The sequence below is a fragment of the Gavialis gangeticus genome, unplaced genomic scaffold, assembly GCF_001723915.1.
Source record: "Gavialis gangeticus isolate Ggan-Ray unplaced genomic scaffold, GavGan_comp1, whole genome shotgun sequence".
Classification (NCBI taxonomy): domain Eukaryota; kingdom Metazoa; phylum Chordata; order Crocodylia; family Gavialidae; genus Gavialis; species Gavialis gangeticus.
Genome location: NW_017729002.1, coordinates 11,152,258 through 11,173,927, shown reverse-complemented (window position 1 = coordinate 11,173,927; position 21,670 = coordinate 11,152,258). Strand labels below are relative to the sequence as shown.

Here is a 21,670-nt window from a genome sequence, read left to right as displayed (position 1 = left end):
CCTCCCTCCCCACCCTCCACCTCCCGCGACACAACAGATATTTTCTGTTGAGTCGGAGTGGAGGGAGCAAGCTCTGCTTTGAAGCCAGCTATGTGTCTGCAGTCTCCCCCCCCCCCACCCCCCAAGCTCTGGTATTGTCTTCAGGGTGGGAGGGAGGAGAAGGGGTGGGGGGAAGCTTGGGCTGGTGTTTTCCCAGCCTGCATTGGAGGAAGGAGGCTCCAATCCACCCATCCCTACCCTCCAGTGCAGGCTGGGCAAATCCCATCCTGTGCTCCACTCCCCCCCCCCATCTTGAAGACAGCACCAGGGTTTGGGTTGAGCTGATGCAGCCCAGCCTTTCTCCAGGCAGGAACTGACAGAAGTTAATGTAGGTGCTCCACTTTGGAGAACCTTCATCTGAACAATCATGTAATGGGGGTTCAGATTGTCATACAATCGGGCTATTTTAAAGTGCTTTGCAGCTGTCCACTTCTGTCAGGGCATGGCTATACAGCACTTTCAGGGGGTTGATCATGTGACAAAATATCACTTCTGTCAGTGTTTTAAATTCTCTAATTCCTTATCCCTGAATAAAAAGACTTAACCATATACCTTCTCTCAATCTAAATGTCCACACAGAGATGTGTCAACCCACTGGTAGTTCCAGGGATCTGTGGTACTATACAGAGGGTCCCTGGGATGTTTGGGCATGAATTTGGAATTGTTTTGAGCCCTTTTCTGAGTAATAGGCATGGTAGGTATGCTGGGTACAAGAAATTAATTTTTAGGGCCTTTTGTCATCACTTCAAGGGTACTTTAAGTATTCCTGAAGAATTCGTATTTTGACAAAGTGTAATAGTCATCTATACAATGTTTTCTTCCTTCGCTATGTTCTGAAATATTGTTTTTCCAAACCCAGAAAAAGATCTTAATACATAGAGGTTCCTCAGGCAAAAGAGATTAAATAAGTTTAGATTTGCTTATTAAATCTAAATGTTTTTTAAAGTTTATTTATCAATAGATTTATTTTGGCAGTGATGTCTTTAATATTATTGTCTTTATAGCTTTTTATTCCTATTACTGTATTACTGAAGAGTCTTGATCATAGACTAGGACACAAACAAATGCTAAGAACTATTCAAACCCAGAACAAAAAAATTAGACCCTGCCTGGAAGAGTTAACAGTCTAACATAAGAAAACAAATGGATACAGAGAGATGGAGAAGCTGAGTAAAAGAATGAGACAGGAGGATAAGCAGCATTCTAGTAACTAGAGCAAGGATTTATAGTTTAGAGAATACAGAAGCACAACAGCCAGCTCACAGAGGCAATGACTGTTTCTGGGAGCAGAGAGAAGCATCAAGGCCGATGCACCATCTGAATAAAGGGAACATTCAACATGAGCAGTTCTGTAGGTTGAGTTAGAATGGAGAAAAACAAGGAGCACATCCACCCTTTACCTCCCCCTTCCCTTGTTTTGGTCTCTGAGCACAGTAAACATTGTGGTCAATCTCTGTCTCAAGGTAATGGGATGAGGGGAGAGGATAATGCTGTCTGCCTTCTCTCTGGTAAGCAGGCATGGACATTATTTAACTGGTTATGGCCCACCTCTTAGTTCTTTCATTTATAAAATGCGTATAATAATAGTTATTAGAGAGTGTCATGAATTTAGTGATTATAAAATACCTGGAGATACTTGAATTAAAGGAGCAATAGATATGCAATTTTTTTTTATCAATGCAATTTTTTATCAATCAACATTTCCACAACTCTTTTTTTTATGCCAATAATAACATGTGCAGAATCATAGCAGGATACAGCCACATATATTTAAAATAAAATTAATTTGCCCATCCAAAGGATCTGTCTAAATTGTCACTGTTTGTACAAGTGCTATCACTGTGTCTGTAATAGAGTTAATTAAATATACAATGAGGTATTATTTAAAATAAATCAAAACTTGTAGTTTTTCTGTATATATGTATATCTATTCACACAGATATATGTATATATTCACATATGCATGTAGCTGATCACTTTATTTATATATAAATATGTTAGTATATAGTAGATTTTTAAAATGTATTTATTTCTTCCATATTATCCTTCTTTTGACAAGAACCTTGTTCATTTAATACCCTAACTTAAAATCCTTGGCAACTGATTGGTTACCCATTCCACGGACCCTTCTCAATCATCCTGTGCCAAAAGGCCATGTAAAATGTTGAAAGCAAACTTGTAAATGAATGACTTTGGGAAATATGTGACTTATGCATTTTTATTTATTTTTCAGTTTTTTGCATTCATATGGTTACATTTCTGTTTCTTTATAGAGTAGTGTTTCAAGAGCCTGTGTATGGCAATAAGTTACCACAGGTATGGAGTACTGACTGATGAAAAACCTCATCACATTGAATGTAGATTATTGTGAAATACTAACAATCAAATCAGCAGGACTGGGGGAGGTTTTCACATGTACAAAATGAAGGGGGAAAGCCAGCAGCAACATTTTATTAGTTACAACACCCAATCTCAAATATTTTTTCAGATACTCTTTTGAAATGCTGTGTATGTCCCATGTAAGACTAATGTCAATGAGATTTTTTTCTGTAGGACTGTAGGTTCAAGCATATTGATCTTATGCACACTGGCATAATGGAAGGGGGAGCCTCAAACAGTTATAACACAACCACTACAATTCCAGATACAGGAGCACTAATGAAGAGATGATATAGTTATTCCTTTTTCACTACTGTGTTCTCCATTTCTGCACATGGCTGCTCTAGAGAAAACAGTGGAACAGAGGAAAATACAATATTTCTATAACAAAGTAGTTACCCAAATCCTATGAAAATGCTATTCTGCCCAGGCTCTTTCCTTAGCATATAGTTTTAGAGTATCTTTAGAAATGTCAATAACATTTAATAGAAAATCTATGCCAAATGTTGGTATGCAGTCAGCACCATGTTGTATAACCTTTATACGTGATGAAACAATACTGTGGTCATCCTGCACATAGCTACATTGAAGTAGAGCATTTTTCATTTGAGAAGGGTTTGGAGGATTGGATTAACAGTGAGTGGCATAGGGGCTATATAAAAAACGAAGTGAATCAAGAACATATATTATACTGTTGAACAGTTTAACTAACAGTGTAACCCAAAACATGCAGACACTGCAGTATACAACCACTATTCTACAGAGGTGTATGTATTATATATTGCTTGTAAATCCTCTGTCTGAAAAGTTGGTAAAGTTGAAAATCTGAGAATGTTGCCAAACCGAATGTTATATCCAATACATTTTCTACGTTAAGCAATTTGTAGTATCACATAGTACTCAAAGGTATAGTGTAATGAGTTGAATGACAATCGTGAGTCAGCAGTGCATTTAAGTATATGCTTAAACTTAGTTCAGTGGGACTATTCACATTATTTATTTTATGCACCTACTCAAATCTCTTGTTCATTCTGAGACTCTGCTTGTAACTGTTGATCTTAACTATTTATTATATTTTAATGTATTTTTTTAAATTCAAAAAAGAATTTATACTAAATAACCACAAGCCATGAGATCAATAAATAACATACTCATAATAATGATATCATCATTAAAATACAGATGTTATAAATTTTAACCCCTAAAATTATTTATTAGCTGTTTCAATGAGGGGCTTTATTCAAAGGGGGGAAGAATGGATGTATTTGTATTCTGAGAGTAAAGTATATTAACAAAACTCCCAAGGAAAATCAAACCCAGCTTCTCAAACACCTCCTTCATGAGTACAGATTAGTATCTCAGAACCATATGTTACTTAACTTATTTAAGTATGATAGAGGAAAACAAGGAAAGATTGAGATTCGTGCCTGGTGCCCAAACATTTCCACCTTTCCAATGCCAATCCCATACTTAATCCAAGAGTCATTATGTACATAGTTATTTTAAGAAAAAGAGCATTCTTTATTTGAGTAAGAGTTTGGTGGATTGGGTCAGTGGTGACAAGCATGAGAGCCATATCTATACCTGACTAAATCAAGAACATGTACTCTACTGAAGAAAGACCTGCATTCCAACAGACATTCTGCATTCTGGACCATGAAAACTAGGGGTGTGTGAAATGGGCTGTATTCAGTTCAGATTCATATTTGGCCTGAATCGGGAACAGTGATTCGATTTGTTGATTCAGATCATTGTCCCCGATTCAATTCATCTGAATCTGAATTTGAAGATTCAATGCTGATTTGGAGAATCAGCGATTTGGCCATAGACACAGTTTTAAATGTTTTTTCTACATACCTGGAGGTACCAGGCACAGCTTGTGAATGCTGCGTTGGTGGGGTGGATGGAGTGTCCCACAGGAGCGTGGGGTGGGGGCCCGTGTGCTTGGCAGCAAACCCGGAAGTGGACTGGAAATACTTCCGGTCAACTTCTGAGTCCCCGTGTTCCTGGGCGATGCTCCATCTGCCCCACCATCACAGCATTCACGATTCACCTGGTACCTTGAGGTATATAGAAAAAACATTTAAAGATGTGTATATGTCCAAATCGCTGAATCTTTCCAAATCTCTCCGAATTGATTCAAAGGGTTCTGATTCCATTTGGAGAGATTAAAGGGTCTCCTGATTCAATTTGGATTCAGAGATTCGGCCACTGAATCAGGCCAAATCTCTGCTGAATTGAATCAGGGACTGAAGCTTCACATAGCCCTAATGAAAACAAACCAGAAAAGTTTAAATTTTTTCCAATATATATTTATAGCGTGTAATCCACAAGACAATGGGTGTTTTATGGAGTTAAAAAAATGAAGGGAGTGGATAATAGAGGGATGTTTTTTCTTTTCTTTATATCATACATTCTTTTGCTAATTGTCTTCTGGTAGCTCACAACTTGGGGTGAGTTTTCAATTTTTGTAATAAGCTCTGTCAGCTTCACTACTTTGTGGCTCAATTTGTGCTTGGTGCCATTATCTGACATATGATTGCCCATATGCAGAGTACCTGGAGGCAATACTTGCCCGTTATTTCACATACTTTTTGACACCTCAAGTAGTTTTTAACAAGTTTTCTATGTGCTTACCTGCAGCACTGTCTGTCTGGTTGGCAGGCAAGGAAAGTAAATAGGAACTCTGTTCTCCTTTTCTCCACTTGCAGGCATTCTTTTATTGGCCCATAACTGTAAAATGATCTAAAGTAAGGAGGTATTTTTTGGCAGTGTTTCTTAGCTGGCATGGAAAAGGTGGCACATAACAGTATTGTGCAAGCTAGCTATCTAAACCTAGTGGCTGCATGACACAATTGCCTATGGCAAAGATCTGACCAACTGTATGAGTAGGCACTGATACCATTATGGGCAGAAGAGTTTTAAATAAGAGTTGACAAATGTGTTTAAAGTACAAGTGTAGCTCATAGCATAGGTGTTATTTTCTGAATCCCTATCCATAAGTTCTGTGCTGATTGTTTAAAAGATACGGTGCTATTGTTATTGGCAGTTGTGAATGGATTGGCTTTCAAAGAAAAAAAAGAACATTTTTTTCCAAATATCTGTTAGAGATGGGATTAAATCAACCAAGTACTACATAGGTGACAAGGTGTAAGTTCTGATTTAAAATATTTAGAACAGTGGGCTAAATAAAGCTTCCAAGGGCCTGTCAGGTTTCTCATAAACTAGGTAGCTCCTGAAAAAGTAGTTTGCTTCATGTGCTTTTTTGTAAAATGCACAAAAATATATAAAATGTGGTAAGAATACACTAGTATTTGCATAAGGGTTTGAAGGCAGAAATCCATTCCTCTCGCTTCTCCCTACAATTTAGTGTGAATAGAGCTTTCAACATTAAGAGCATTCTATTTAAATGTTCACTTTAACAACAGGGGAACATCATTCAAAGCTGTATAATCTCACTTGTTTCTTTTTCATCTCTTTTTTTTTTAATGCTGTGGGGACACACAACAGTCTCAAGTCCCAAAGGATTATAGGGTGGTGGATTCTAATTGGAACGTAAATGGTGTTTGTGTTATCTGTGGAGACTGGGCTCTGTTTGTTAATTGGCATGCTGAGATCATTTTGAAATGGTTGATATAACACCGTGGTCCATTGAACAGGAAGTTCTGCTGTTTTCACAGTTTGATAATCAATGCATCACTGCACACAATTCCTTTCAAATGTGTGTTTGTTTGTCCTGTTTGCTTAATTGAACAGCTGCAATTACTGTTACATGCAACTGAATGTTAATTCAGGGGAAAGCAAAAATACTCCTTTTTCATTATGATCTTATTTACAAATTAGAAACCTATCTAACATTAGATTTTTAATGCAGCATACAAATTCATTGGTTTAATCACAAGGTATCACGTTATCCTTTTTAAAATGAAATTGTTGTTACCCAAGTAATTTGTTTTGTTTTTTTTAAAAATGGGAATGTGGCTTTATTATGCTACTCACCATCTCATTTATAGGAGTTAATAACTGAAAGCATAAAGAAAAATATAAGTGTGCTTCATTCATAAAAATATGTTTGATAAATGATTTTTACTGATTTATCATGATCGTCAAATGAAATGTTAAGCAGGAACTGATAACTTTTTCTGATGAACTTTGTGAAAGAATCTAGTGAAAGTTTTAATTTATAGTTTAACCTTTAATTGGACTTTTAGCATGAAAATAACATTGCAACTGATTGCTAATTTTTGGAATATATTAGATTGCTTCCTGTAGCAATCCAATTAGAATGTAAGTTTGTGTTTCAGGGTGGTTATGCTGCCTACCGGTATGCCCAGCCTGCCACTGCCACTGCAGCTGCCTACAGTGACAGGTAAGACTTACTTTACAGCTAATAAATGCGTAACATACAGCAAGTTGAAGATGATTCCTGTGGATTTGCCTTGTTTAAATCTCATAAGTGGTTTGTTGCTTTGCAGATGACTATGGTATCTAAAGCTAGGCTGTTATAATCCATGAAGAGCCATAAATGGAGAGATTAGTGCTTAATTAAGAATCAGGCATGACAGACACATTCCCAAGCTGTACATCAGCTACTCTACTATGAGTAGATGGCCTGTGACCCTCATATAATGTAGATAAATAATGTACAGCTTTATGATGATCAGCTATTTAAGATCATCATATTATCTTAACCATATTATTTAAGTTCATAAGCAGAATTTGAGTACCCTCATGTTTCTTTGAGTCCTGTTGAAGTCAGTGGAAGTTGAGAGTAAAATGTATCCTAATAGGACAGGATCATCAAAGTCAAAGACAATTCTCCCAATTGCCTTTTTCCCCCAAGTATTTAATTTATTTAATCAGAAAATAAAAGCAAAATCACTCTTTTTGTCCCTCTTTTTTATACCCCAAGAATGGATAAAATTAATGAAAGATGAGTAAATGCAAACTGGGAAAGGAAAATAAATCCTTAAATCTGTATTTTTTGAATCCTGCAAAGACTTACATGTGTGCTTAATTTTATACACACTGAGTAATCATATTGAAGACCATGGAAATTACTAGATGACTGCATGAAATCCCTTCTAGCCCTACTTTCCTGTGATCCTGGTCCCATTAAATTCTGACCCCATTAAAGTCAATGGCAAAATTCCTGTAGACTTCACTAGAGACTCATTCACACAAATAGCATAAAATGAAGCACACTTTTGAGTCTTTGCAGAATGTTCGCCTAATTTTGTAGTGAAAAAGAGGAATGCTCTTCATTGAAAAATTCCTTCTTAAAAATATACGACAACATTTGGTGTCAATTAATACTTTTCATATTTTTGAAGGGCTTATGGTGTATACCAGAAGTGGGTATGTACTATGCAAAAGATCTGTATGTGTATTTTGCTTCACAGTGGCAGTAGGAAGTAAGGGCCCACTTCTTTACTCATGACATGAGAAAATCTCTGCTTTAAATCAGGTGCAGATTTTCTTGCCCTCTGAGTATGAATTGACACTGAAATTAGGTACCAGAGTAGATGTTAATATTGATTTTCTTATGTTTCTGTTTGTTAAAGAAATCTACAGAATAAGAAATTCTAGTAAATGATTCTTTAAAGTGCTGTTCATGGATTCAATTTTCTTAGAAACATGGAACATGGTGTGAATGTTAAAATGCTATGCATGCATAGTTGCCTTACAAGTGCTTATAATGAAGATATATTTTTAAAAGTTTTGTGAATAAAAACTATTTGCATGTGTGGCTGAGGCATGCTGTGTCAGAAAGGTAAGCAAGTTACTTTCTATTAATTTGGAGTCAGTAATATAAATCAGATACTGCTGTTTGCGCCTTGTTCGCGATGTACTCTTTCTACTTAGGGTAACCTACTGTGTGGAGTGCTACTCCGTAGTTTTCATTTCATTTCCACAAAGGTGTGTTGTTAGCATGTTGCAGCTATAGTATTTTTCTGTGAGCTTATAATGCAAACCCAGTTCCTGATTCAAAAAGTTAATAAAACCAAAAGGGCGAAATCATAAACAACTTTATATGGTTAGTCATTTTTTGCCAGATATCGTTCAGTTCTCTCTGTGATCATTGCCATAACAAGAAGCTGTAGATATAGACTAACGTAGTACTTAGAGATGCTGAACAATATCAAGATGAAGCCTAAATGCTTTAGCTATCAAATAATGTATCTAATTATAAAACAGACAAATCAGATGCTATAAGGTAAAATATCAGGGTTTTATCTATACTGTTGTATTGACATTTGTTTCAGAGAGTCAACCTCACTAATAAATGTTCTGATAAAAGGGAAGGGAAAAGAATTTGATAAAAGAAAAGTTATAGTATGCTTAAATTTTGTAAAAGAAGACAGAGATGGTATCATTAGCAATGCAGTAGTTACAACCCTTAATTATTTAATGAAATATATTTCTAGTATGATAAATTTTCCAGTACACTGTTTGTGTATAATTATAATTGCAATAAACTGAGCTTGCTGAATCACTATAGGCATCTTAAATGGATTTATTTCTTTTATTTTTTATTTAGTTTCTCAGTTTAAATGGGTTTACCTCCCCCTGTTGAATAAGGTGTCTTGGGTTAATTACAAAGATATAATTTTAATTGCTTTCTCTATGGGGGAATCCTAAAACTGCTTTCAATAACTAAACCAGGCAACACATTTATTTGCATATATGAAACTATATGCAAACATGGATACCTGAAATTACATGCAATTACAAATTGGTTTACTCATTCCAGTTTTCACTGAATTTTCATGAAAGGAAAGAATGTGAGTTTTGTATGTCAGAAAATTAGGTTCTTCCTTACTCCCCAGTTATACTGTAAGTGCTGAAATAAAGCTCAGGACAACTATGTGTATCTTTTCTTCCCAATAAAATCATTACTTCTTGTCCTTTGTTACATACAAGTATTCCATATTTGGTCACACCATGCTCCTTTTTCATACTGGATAATGAGTCCCTATTTAATTTTATTCTTAGCTAGATTTACTTATTGTATACATTAATACAATGCCTGGGAAAGTATAATGAAGGCCCACCAAGCATATATTGTGATGCTGTGATGTATCATGAAAAGACCACTTTAAAAAAAGCACTTACTGTTTGAGTCACAGATCATACGCATGCTAAATGGCAAGGTTCCACATTTGACATGGTGTCTGAAGTGAGGAGGAGTTGGAAGGAATAACTGGATTGAATACATATTTTGTTCATTTAAAAAGGGGAGGTTAACAGGAAGATTTGGGACTCTAGACTCTGTACACCATGTCAATGGACAATGACTGGAGCTGTAAAAGTCCATTGTGAAGCAATATAATGGTATCCTTGTTTGTCACAGTTGGAAATATTGCTGGACACAGGCAATGAACAGCTAACGTGGATGAGAAAACTAAGGTGGCAAAGAGATGAAACTTGTAAAAATTCATTTAAGTAGCTGCTAACAGAAGAGAATATATCTATATATATGCACACACACGTAAAAAATTGAAGTAGGGCTTTTACATATTTCTCAGGTGTTCAGAGCTAAAAAAAGAAAACCAACAAAAAACCTTACTTTATTTATGAAACAATATAGTAAAAAATTATGTTACATCTTCAGTAAGGAAGCAGAGTTACGTACTGTATGAAATCTCTCACCTTTTAAAATTAAAGTTAAAACTTTCAGCCTTTTGAGGATTTTGATCAAAACTTACAAATTTATTATGTTCAAAATGTTAAAAAAATTCTTCATAAATTCCCCTGCCTACCAACTGAGTAGGGGCCACATGGCGTTTTGGTCTATACATGTTTTGTACCACTTTGGAGCTTTGTACTCTAATAAGCTGTTATAACTGAGAGATTGTTTGGAGGAAAACATTTTTAATGGTGGACAAACTAAATTAAACCAGATATCAGTTAAATTTAAGCACAGCTTTTACTTGACTTCTAATAAGTACTTAAATATAGATATTGGCAGAGACTTACATTTAAGTTTGACTTAAAGAAAACTGGCAAAGCTATCAAATTTTATCTTCATGAAGTACAACCAGTCAAAGCATGGCAGTGGGGCGTATCGTCATTTTGTCATTGCATGTTCACTTGATGTTGCTAGTATGTCTGTAATGCTGTATTGGATTTGACAGATCCATCACATTAGCTCAGTGAATGGCTTGCTTGAATTAAGCCCAAAGGCAGACTTATTCACATTGATTGGCTATTGGTTTTGTGTTTTATGACTTGATTGTTGCATCTTTGATCAGAAGAAAAAATGTTCTTTTTTTTGCATATTAACTGTAACGACAAGTATCTACGTAAGTGTATTTGATGATGTATAATAAATATAAGTTAAGACTTGTCCAGATGGCAAGAGTCTTCTCACTTGTACTGCTTGCTAACCCTGTAAGGCTTCTTAATGATAAGTATGTGTGTGTTTATATATGTATCTGCATATTCATATATACACACACATCTCCACACACATTCACATGTATTTGAGGTAGCTTACTTTGAGACTTCAAAGTCCATTTTGCTAAGGCAGTGTCTAAATTAAGTCCATGGAAAGACTCTTGACTTCATTTGGAATCAGGATTAGACCCACAGTCATGGAAGCTGACTTTTTTTTCTTATCTGAAAAACATGGAGTTATAAAGACATATGCTAAACAATTTATACACAGTGCACTTCATAGTGTAAATATCTATCTATATATTTACACTACTGGTTTGTAGTATATACTTTTTGGATAAATATGATTTTGTACAATTCATAGAAACAGGACATTTTGTCATATATCCTCCACATTTAAGTCTTATACTTGCCATGCAAATTCCCAATTATCCCAGCATTTTATCCTTAAAATGACTAAACATATTTATTTTGGGCAAACTGGTAATGTTTGTAGATAGAGAATTTAATAACTTTGTCCAGCTGTTCTCTTTGCATAAGGAGTTGACAGTAATACTTAAGGCTTATAATCATAGGATCCCAACAGTAAATTATTAGACTTAAAGTTAATTAACTTGAAGACATCTTAATTAAGGACTACAAAATAAAGCAAAGGTTAAAATATTTTTTAAAAAACACAGTAGGTCGGTTTCTGTAGATTTAGGCAATTTTCAAGATACGTTTATTGTTTACAAGTATCTTTATTTGTAAATAAATCATGACAAATCAGTGTTATAGTTACAGTTTCATTAACATTGTTTTTATTGGGGGATTTTTACTAAGAGATATATAATAATAAAGTGTTTGAAAACATATAAAATAGTAGCTTTATCTAGAGTTTAATTTACCACTGAAGAATTTTATAGAAAGATTAATGTGCTAAACAGTTGTATTTAATGTTTTTACTTTTCCAAAGGATACAGGTAAGAGAAAATTTGTGTCAAAATTAATAGAATTTGGCAAATGAGTTCATGAGAAAACAAGTCTTAGCAATAGCTGCACTTATCTCTATACTCCCAGCTGAAATCTTCCAACCCTTGTCTATCTCTACAAACCAGCTGAGATGAAATCTACAATATTTAGAGACATTATGGGAAATGCTAGGTAACTTTAATTTATTCTGCATTGTGACTTTGTGAATCTAAGGCCCTCTCTGTGTTACATTTATGCCATGATTAACATGTTAATCATGACATAAATGGAAAGGGTGGATACACCCAGCTTAAGGTGCTATAAAATGGCAAGCAAGCCATGAATGTTTCCCATAGAATGTAAAGCACTATTATAGCTGGTTCATATGGTACCTTAAATTTAAGCTATGGTCAGGGCCAACAATCAGTTGATTATCAGTTCTGGGGCTGATATTGCACTGGGTTCTGGGACCAGCCCCTGTACAGTCCGATCCCCAGACTGACAATCCAAGTGCTTGTCAGCCCCAGCCCACAGCTGAGGGAAGGGGCAGGGGAGCTGAAGGACTTTACAACCTGTACCTAACAGCTCTGGCTAAATAGTCAGCCACAGGAGATCAGAGACTTCCCATGAGGGGAAAAGGGAGGGCAAAGCAGTTTAATCCTGTGGATTTAAAGTCTCCAAGTCTTTCAACTCCCCCTACCCAGCAGCCCAGCAAGCAGCATTGGTCTTGGGTATTTAACAGTCATTTGATTGTTGGCCCTGATCTGGACTGCTTTGAGTTCGAAACCTGGGGCATTCCTGCTGGGGCTGACGATAGACTGATTGTCTGCCAAGATGGTCCCAGGAGAACTGGAACCAGGACTGTCTGTTGTGGCCAGCATATCAGTTGATTGTCAGCCCTGTGTGCTGGGCTATGGCACCCAGCTTTCAACTTGCCAGTGCAGGTGGACCCTGGGCACATGATTCTGGGCTCCCTTTGCATTGGCAAATAATAATGGTACATTTGTGATCTGATTCCTCATCCCAAAATCACACCTCCTGCCATTCATGTTTAGCATAGCAGGAAGTGTGATCGTTGGGATTGGGGACCAGATCCCATTCTACCATTCAATGCACATATGCCAGGGGGCTGAAGAGCAAATGGGCAGCTTTACAGGAATTCAAACAGGATTCAGTTTGCTTAGCATAGTAATAATGATGCAAGCTATTTATGCAGTACTTTTTTTCTTCAAAGCACTTTGGAAACATTTAGGGCGTGCTCCAGAAGGAGTTAGATTGGGTCTTATTTTTCTGATTACCCTGGGAGACAGTTAAATTGTTCAGTTCCTCAGTAATTCAGATAAAAAAAAACATATTATATATATGGCCACTTGACAGAAATAATAGACTTATTTTTTTCCTCTTAGACTCATAAGTTTGTATCTTTATGTCCATGGCACTTAGATTATCATTTTTGCACCTCTGGATTATGTGTAAAGAGATATAGTCAAAACAAAATAATTAGGTGAAGTAGAAAGGAGGAATTGTGATGAGTAACAGCAGAAAAGAGGATATGAATGTTAAGGAAAAAAACAGAGATAAGAATTAGAGATAGAATTATGACTATAAAAATAAAAATATTAAGTGAAAAAGAGTAAATCTGCTGAGCTGTCTGTAGAAAATATATGACAGGAGTTAAAAAAATAAGGCAACATATTTTTTGTCTGCATTAAGAACCTTTCTTCTGTAATTTCAAGACAGAGGGAAAAGCATTTAAAATTTAATAGCAATTGTAGGTTTCTACAAAAAGCTAAATTTTATACCTGTAGTATTGCATTTGTTACCATGTGGTAATCATGCATTCATTTTGTTTTTGGATACTGAGACCTGATCCACATCTGCATTGTTCCAGTCTCCCACTTGCATAATCATGCAACAATGTGAATCTGCATTGCTGCAAAACTAGAGAAATGGAGCGGTGAATGAGGTCCCTCTTTCCTTATTACAACAAGCTTCCCGTTTTGTAGTTTGCATCACCGTTAGTTACTAAGCCCAGTTTTCCCACCCTAAATTAAGTAAGGTCTCCAAAAGCAAACACTAAGGCTAAAAGCAGATATCAGATATCATCAGGGACAAAACTTCATTCTGGGATCCTGTGGAGTACAAAGTCATTATCCCACTTCAAGTACTTGCAAAGTACCAAAATAATATTTTTTTTCTTTGGAAAAATCAGGATAATTTCATAGAATCATAGAAAATGAGGGTTGTAAGGGGCCTCAGGAGGTCATCTAGTCCAACCCCCTGCTCAAAGCAGTACCATCCCCAACTAGGTCATTCCAGCCAGGGCTTTGTCAAACCAGGCATTAAAAACCTCCAAGAGTGGAGATTCCATAATCTCCCTAGGTAACCTGTTCCAGTGCTTCACCACCCTCCCAGTGAGAGAGGTTTTTTTCATATTCAACCTAAACCTCCCTTGTTGCAACTTGAGACTATTGCCCCTTGTTCTGTCAGTTGTCACCGCTGAGAACAGTGCAGCTCCATCCTCTTTGGAACCACTCTTCAGATAGTTGAAGGCTGCTGTGAAATCCCTCTCAATCTTTTCTTTTGCAGACTAAATAAGCCCAGCTCCCCCAGCCTCTCCTCAGAAGTCATATGCCCCAACCACCAAACTATTTACATTGCTTTCTGCTGGACTCTCTCCAACTTGTCCACATCCTTTCTATAGTGGGGGCCCCAAAACTGAACACACTACTCCAGTGCAGAATAGAGGGGAATAATTGCTTCTCTTGATCTGCTGGCAACTCTCCTACTAATGCAACCCAGTATGATGTTAGCCTTTAGGGCAACAAGGGCACACTGTTGACTTATAGCCATCTTATAACTGTAACCCCCAGGTCCCTCTCTACAAACCTGCTGCCTAGTCAGTCAGTCCCTAGCCTGTAGTTGTGCATGGGATTGTTCCATCCTAAGTTCAAGACTTTGCACTTGTCCTTATTGAAATTCATGAGATTTTCTTTGGCCCGATCATCCAATTTGTCTAGGTCTCTTTTGAATTCGAGTCCTAGCCTCCATAGTATGTATGCCAGGGATGTGCATCCTTTTTGAATGTGGGGCTGGATCATGAACTTCTTATCACCCAGTGGGCCGGTGAGCCATATTCAAACATCCTCTGTCCCGGGCCAGAGAGACCCTGCCTGTATAGCCCTACTGCACCTGCTTGTTACTGCAAGGTCCATGGTAGCTGCTGGTGGGCAGGGGCAGGAGGGACCCATTCTGCATCTAGCTAGCTACTGCCCCAGAGACTGAAGGGGAGAAATAAATAGCTCCATATTTCCATCCTCCAAGCAGCACAGCCCCGCGAGCTGGCGCTGCCTGGCGGGGGCTGGAGTGAGGCGGCTGCTGCACCACAGCCCCTCACCCATACACCCGCACGGCCCTGCTCACTGTGGTGCCTGGCCACCTGCACACGCAGCCCCAGAGGCCTCAGTGCTGCGAGCCTGGAGCGCGGGACACGGAAGACACCGGCTCCCACCACCTCGCCCCGCAGAGGTCTTGCCAGGACCCCGCCTGCCAAAGCCCTCCCATGCTGGCTTCCCATGTGTTGCTGGGGATGGGAGGAGGCCGGCTAGGTCAGCACCACCCAGCAGAAGCGGCAGTGGAGCCATGTGCCGCTCAGGATGGGATGAGCCTGGCTGGAGCAGCAGGGACTTAGCTGCATTTTCCCCCTACGTGCACTGGTCAGTCCTGAGCGGCACATGGCTCTGCCACCGCTTCTGCTGGCTGGTACTGATCTGGCCGGCCTCCTCCCATCCCCAGAAATATGTGGGAAGCTGGCTTCAGCTGCATGCTGCTCTGGGTGGGACAGACCCACCCGGGTTGGCACCAGCCAGCAGAAGTGGCGGTAGAGCTGTGTGCCGCTCAGGACTGACGGGTGCAGGCAGAGGGAAAACGCAGCTGAGCCTCTGCTGCTCTGGCTTGGCTCATCCTGTCCTGAGATGCACATGGCTAGTCCTCTTCCCACACGCACCGCATTGGCAACGTCAAACTGACGCGGTGCATGTGGGAACCTTGTCCCTTCCCCAGCCCCTCAGCAGCCATTAGGAAGCTGCTCAGGGGCTGGGGAGGGAAAAGGGGTGGGAACAAAAGTAAACAGTGTTTACTTTCATTTCCCATCGCAGCACTGTGGGCCTCAGAAAGTGCCTTGGTGGGCCGCGTGGCGGCCTGCGGGTCATATGTTGAACAAGCCTGATCTACGCCCGCTCCCCCCCAGGTTGGAGTCATCTGTGAACTTGCTGAGGGTGCACTCATCCCGTCTTCCAGATTGTTCATGAAGATATTGAAAAAACTACCCCCAGGACTGACCCCTGGTGCACTCCACTTGATACCGGCTCCCAAGTAGACTTTGAGCCATTGATTACTACCCGTTGAGGCGGACAACTCAGCCAGCTTTCTTTCTACCTTACAATCCATTCATACATCTTGTACTTCCTCAGTTTGCTTGCAAGAATTATGTGGGAAAAAGTATCAAAAGCCTTGCTGAAATCAAGGCTTCCCCCACATCCACTGAGCCAGTTATCTCCACATAGAAGGCAATCAGGTTGGTCAGGCATGACTTGCACTTGGTGAATCCATGCTGACTGTTCCTAATCAGCTTCTCTTCCAAGTGCTAAGACATGGATTATTTGAGGACCTGTTCCATGATGTTTCCAGGGATTGAGGTGAGATCAACTTGTCTGTTGTTCCCTGGATCCTCCTTCTTCCCTTTCTTAAAGATGGCACTATATTTGCCTTTTTTCTAATCTTCTGGGACCTCCCCCGATCACCATGAGTTTTCAAACATAATGGGCAGTGCCTCTGCAGTCGCATCAGCCAACTCCCTCAGCAGCCTTGGATTCATCACATGGACTTGTACATGTCCAGGTTTTCTAAAGAGTTCCTAACCTGTTCTTTTACCACTGAGGGATGCTCACCTTCTCCCCAGACTGTGCTGCCTAGTGCAGTTGTCTGGTAACTGACCTTGCCTCTGAAGACAGAGGTAAAAAAGGCATTTAGTACTTCAGCCTTTTCCTCCTCACCTGTCAGCAGGTTGCCTTCCCCATTCAGTAAGGGACCTACACTTTCCCTGACCTTCCTTTCGTTACTAACCTGCTTATAGAAACCCTTCTTGTAACCCTTCATGTCCCTTGCTACCTGCAACTCCAACTGTGCTTTGACCTTCCTGACTTCATTCCTGCATGCCCGAGGAATATTCTTATACTCCTTCCAATTTGCTTGTCCAGGCTTCCGCTTCTTGTAAGCTTCCTTTTTGTGTTTAAGCTCAACAAAGTGTTCTCTGCTAAGCCAAGCTAGTCACTTCCTACATTTTCTATTCTTCCTGCACATTGGGATGGTTTGTTCCTGTACCTTCCATAAGGTTTCTTTAAAATACAACCAGCTCTGCTGGACTCCTTTCCCCCTCAGACTGGCCTCCCAGGGATCCTGCCCATCAGTACCCTGAGGGAATCTAAGTCTGCTTTTCTGAAGCCCAATTTGAGTAAAGACAAATTCTGAAGACAATTTGAGTAAATTGTCATTCAAGCTGCATGTGTAAACTGCTCAGCACCTGTTTTGGTGCATTCAGTGCCTGTGACAAGCAGACCTGGGATACAACCAACATCTATCTGGTTTTAGCCTGAGAGTTAAAATCTGGCCTAGTAGTTAGCTTGGAAAGGTCAGAAAGACATAAAGCTGGGCAAGATGATGCAGGTAGATTACGGCCACATTTTTCAAAGGTGCTCACCACTTAGCAGCTCCTGCTAACATTAGGGGGATATTAAGTGCTTAGTATTTTCAAAAATGCAGTGACCACTTACTTGCTGAAATTTGGAATTAAGCACCTTTTAAACATAGCTTACATCAGAGGCAACTATAGTTTGAGATTTAACACAGAAGTTTCTTGCTTTTGTTTCTTAAGGATAGACATTTAGCGATATATAAATGTGCTTGTTTGTGCCTATTTGAATTGGGTTTTTTCAGCTTTTGGAACAAAGAGAAAAAAAGTGCTAGCAATATAGTTTAAGATGCAATTATCTATTTACCTAATATTACCTAATCTATTTACCAAATATTCCATTATATAATATTCCATATGCTATGAAGACTTCTTTCTAATTGTTACAGAATGTTGGACAAATGTGTCATTTAAAAGGGTTTTTTTTTGTTTTTTTTTAAACATGTAATATTCAGCAGACTGGATAAATATGGAGTAAGGGAGTTACTAAAACATTGATTTCTAACCCAGCAGACCAAAACTGTTACAGTCTGTTGGGTCAGTTCTTATGCCACTGACATGATAGACCATAACAGCTCCTTTGGACATGTCAATGTCTAATTATACAGTTTTTAGTTTTCAGATCATTGACTCGGTAGACCACAAAAAGGCAGATTAAAGCATGCTATAAGTACTCAGAGCCTAAGTGCCTCTCCTATGGCTGCTTTGTAAACTAGGAAGAAATTAAGAGCATCACTAAGAGGGACAAAGAGAATAAAGGAGTGAATAGATAAGAATATAGAATAGAATGAGTGAGGTAAGAGGTAAGGTCTACAGGGATTTGTGAGATTGACAACACACATGAAATGCATTTAGGAAAAGTCAGAAAATATTACATGAGAATTTTAAATGATTATGTAGAGAAAGTAAAGTGAAGAAAGCATTCTGGCACTACAGTGCCTTTCATCTTAAAGAATCCCAAAGTAATTGATTAGGACTATATCCAGAAATTCTCCCTACATAACTTGAAATGCTGCCACCTCTAGGTGCAGTTGTGGTAAACAGACAGATAATAAGATCGTTGCACTGGAGTAGTGAGAAGAAAACATCCAGTCTAAGTAAACTCTTGCTTTTCTGAAAAGTGCCTTTGAACTTTCATGGGAATGCAGGACATAGTATGAACTTATTAGTTTTAAAGATCTAATCTAAAAACATACCAACATGCTGAAATGTATTTTATCCATCTTGAATGAGGGGCTAAGTCAATCTTCTTGTGTAAATTTCATATCCAATATATAATTACTAAACCATCTTGATCCCTATTGTGATGTGAACAAAAATAACATCAGAAAATTCATGAATTAAGAGTCAAACATAAGTCATTTGAAAGCCATGGTTAATACTCATTAACAAGTGTTAAAGAAGTTGATATATAACATACGCCTGTACATTAGAAGACTGGTAAAGCAATACCCTATATGGATCAGTGAATAAAAAAGGGACTAAACCAAGTGTGACATAAAAACAAAATGTTGACCTAAAGAACTAATATAAAATATGATTTAATGAATTAGATGCTGATATAAAGATGACATAAATTCTAAACAATATGTAAATTACAAAAATACCATTTTGTATTGCATTATTTATTCCCTGTGCAAAAATAGTTATGGTACAGTGTAGACAAAGGCAGATAGCTTGATTCTCATTGACATTAAGGCTCTGGTAGCATTGCTGCAAAGGAGCATTAAAGTGGGTGCAACTGTATTAGCTGCTCTTTGAATCTTTGGGACTGCTTCAGTGGTGCACAATGGCCTTAGTATAAATAGAATAGCCAAACTTTTCACATAGAGATGATTCAAGTTAGGTACCTAAATAAGTGGCCTGATTTTTATTTAGCAGGTCTGAGCAGTCACCATTGTAATTGATTCTATTTGTGCTCTGAATATTATGTCACCTAGCTATCTCTCTGAATACAGACGTGCATATTGAATTTTAAAGCTCACAATTTTCAATAATTTTACTATTATCAAAATCACAAAAGATTTAGAGTGAAATCATAGTTCCATTGAAGTCAAGGGAAATTATGCCATGTACATCAATGAGGTTATTATCTTATTTGGAGACTCTAGTTTCCCCTTACGTCTCTGAAAGTTCCACATAGAAGTCTCCTGTCTGTCTCTTGCAGTTAAGTCGTCATACATTTCACAAATACAGGTAACTGGCATTGATAGCATTTTGCATCTAATCCCACAGGTGTACAAAAACCACATTGAAAAGGTAAAATCAAAGAGTTTTACACACACACTATGAAGAACTGTAAGCAAAAATACATTGTAAAGAAAGTTTACAGAAAAAATATGGTGAGAATAGTTATTAAAATTCTGGCAATTGCTAAGAATCATTATTGTCCAAATTCTGGAAGTATCTGGTAATAAAAGTAACATTTTGCCTAATGGGTAATATATGTTGCAACAGCCACATTAACTTGTTATATCAGAGACCAATTTTTCTATAGCCTCTAAATGCTGTTGGTTCCTGCTAGAGGAATAATCAGTATCATTTCCACATCACAAATCACATCTGCATTAATATTCAATCAGTGGCATACTGTGGGTCTCTGGCACCCAGGAGCAAATGCTTACATTTGTACCCCCTTTCCCCTCTTCCCCGATCTGAGCAGGGTGCAGGACATGAGGCAAATCAGCCTGTGCAGGCACGGGCTGCGCAGGAAGGGGTGGCAGCTAGAATTTCCGTCCAGAACTGCCAAAGACAGCTAGAAACTGCTGGGCAGGAGGGTGGGCCACACACAAAACATGGAAGGTGTTGTGGCTGGTGCCTCCTCCCAGGCTGGTGCCTAGAGGCCATGTCCCCTTCTCTTCCCACCCATCCCCTGTCACTATGCTACTGTATTCAACCCCTACTTCCAATCTTGTTCCCTAACACAACCTGTAGGATCAATTTTAACTATAAGCTGGCACTGTCTCCTTAACACCTGTTTAGTTAACCTTGGTTTATCCCTTTACATATATTTATTAAGCCTTATGTAACCAATATGATAACAATGCCACGCAGGGTACTTATCCATAAGACCAAAACATTTTTGGTATCAGTTAAAAATGCAAAATCAGGTAAGTCAGCATAGGCTGATCATTTTCTTTGTGCTTTACGACTAGAGTAGTTCAGATGCGTTCTCACAAATTTGAGAACTCGCATTCGGTAAGCATGCAAAATAGAAAGTTTTTACATTTTGCTATTTTTTTCCTCTTAAAATATAAAGGGTGGTTTTCACAAGTGGAAAGCTAGTCTCAAGTATGAAACTGGGGTGTTTAATGTAACTCACATTTAGAAAATGTCTTGAAGGGACATCCCTTGGATCTGTTATCACTCATCCTTTCTCAGCCATTCACTAGATCCCCCTGTAGCAAATCAGGTTTTGAGGAGAACTAGGCAAAAATAATACAGAAGTGTTAATTTGGTTCCATCGTTTGGCAATCAAATTTAATTCCTAAGTGGGAAAAAATTGATTATGTATCTATGTAACTGAATTTGATTCAGGGCTTCATACCTTCCACTTTAGGCCTGCGTCAGAAATCTGCACAAGAGCATCAGGCAGGATGGGAACAATAGTGGGAATTGGTGATGTTCTGTCCCTTAAACCTTAATGTTGAAAGATCGAGATGCAGAGGACCATAGCAGTTTCCTTGTGAATATTTGTGAAACAAAAATAGTCACTTTCTAAATGCTTCTCCCCTTTTATAGTTTCATCAGTAAGAGGTTAGATTAGGAGCTCTCTAGTGAAAATAGCTGGCCATGAAAGATATTAATATATTAGCAAATAATATTATTCTAACATTATTCAGGTTACCCAGCTTGTTGTTAGCTCTATTGAAACTGGACACTGCAGAGTGAGCAGAAACCTTGAAAAGATCAGTTTTGTTTATAATTGTTTTTGCCTAGGTATAACTGTAAAGATTGTGATTTAAAATGGTATGAGTATGAAAATGTACTTTGATCTTAGAATCAGTGAAAATATAAAGCAAGGTAACAGCTGATACAACCTTCTTAAAATTTTTATTAAACCAAATGTCAACAAATTTAAGTAGTTTAAGGGCCTAAATATTAAAATTAGGAATTGGGAAGGAAAAAGATAGAACAACCTTCATTAAATGA

The 21,670-nt window shown here is 38.2% G+C and overlaps 1 protein-coding gene across 12 annotated transcripts in view; it reads left to right on the top strand.

Annotated features, from left to right (window-relative positions):
• The window catches only part of RBFOX1 (RNA binding protein, fox-1 homolog 1), a 2,526,522-nt gene that overhangs the window by 2,455,642 nt on the left and 49,210 nt on the right, over positions 1 to 21,670 (top strand). For 10 of the 12 annotated variants that reach the window (XM_019507488.1, XM_019507490.1, XM_019507494.1 and 7 more), the window contains one exon: positions 6,723 to 6,787. In XM_019507488.1, the coding sequence (XP_019363033.1) occupies positions 6,723 to 6,787 (65 nt within the window). Of the gene's footprint in view, positions 1 to 2,312; positions 2,356 to 6,722; positions 6,788 to 21,670 lie in introns of all 12 variants that reach the window. The other 2 variants (XM_019507496.1, XM_019507495.1) reach the window with 1 other exon arrangement.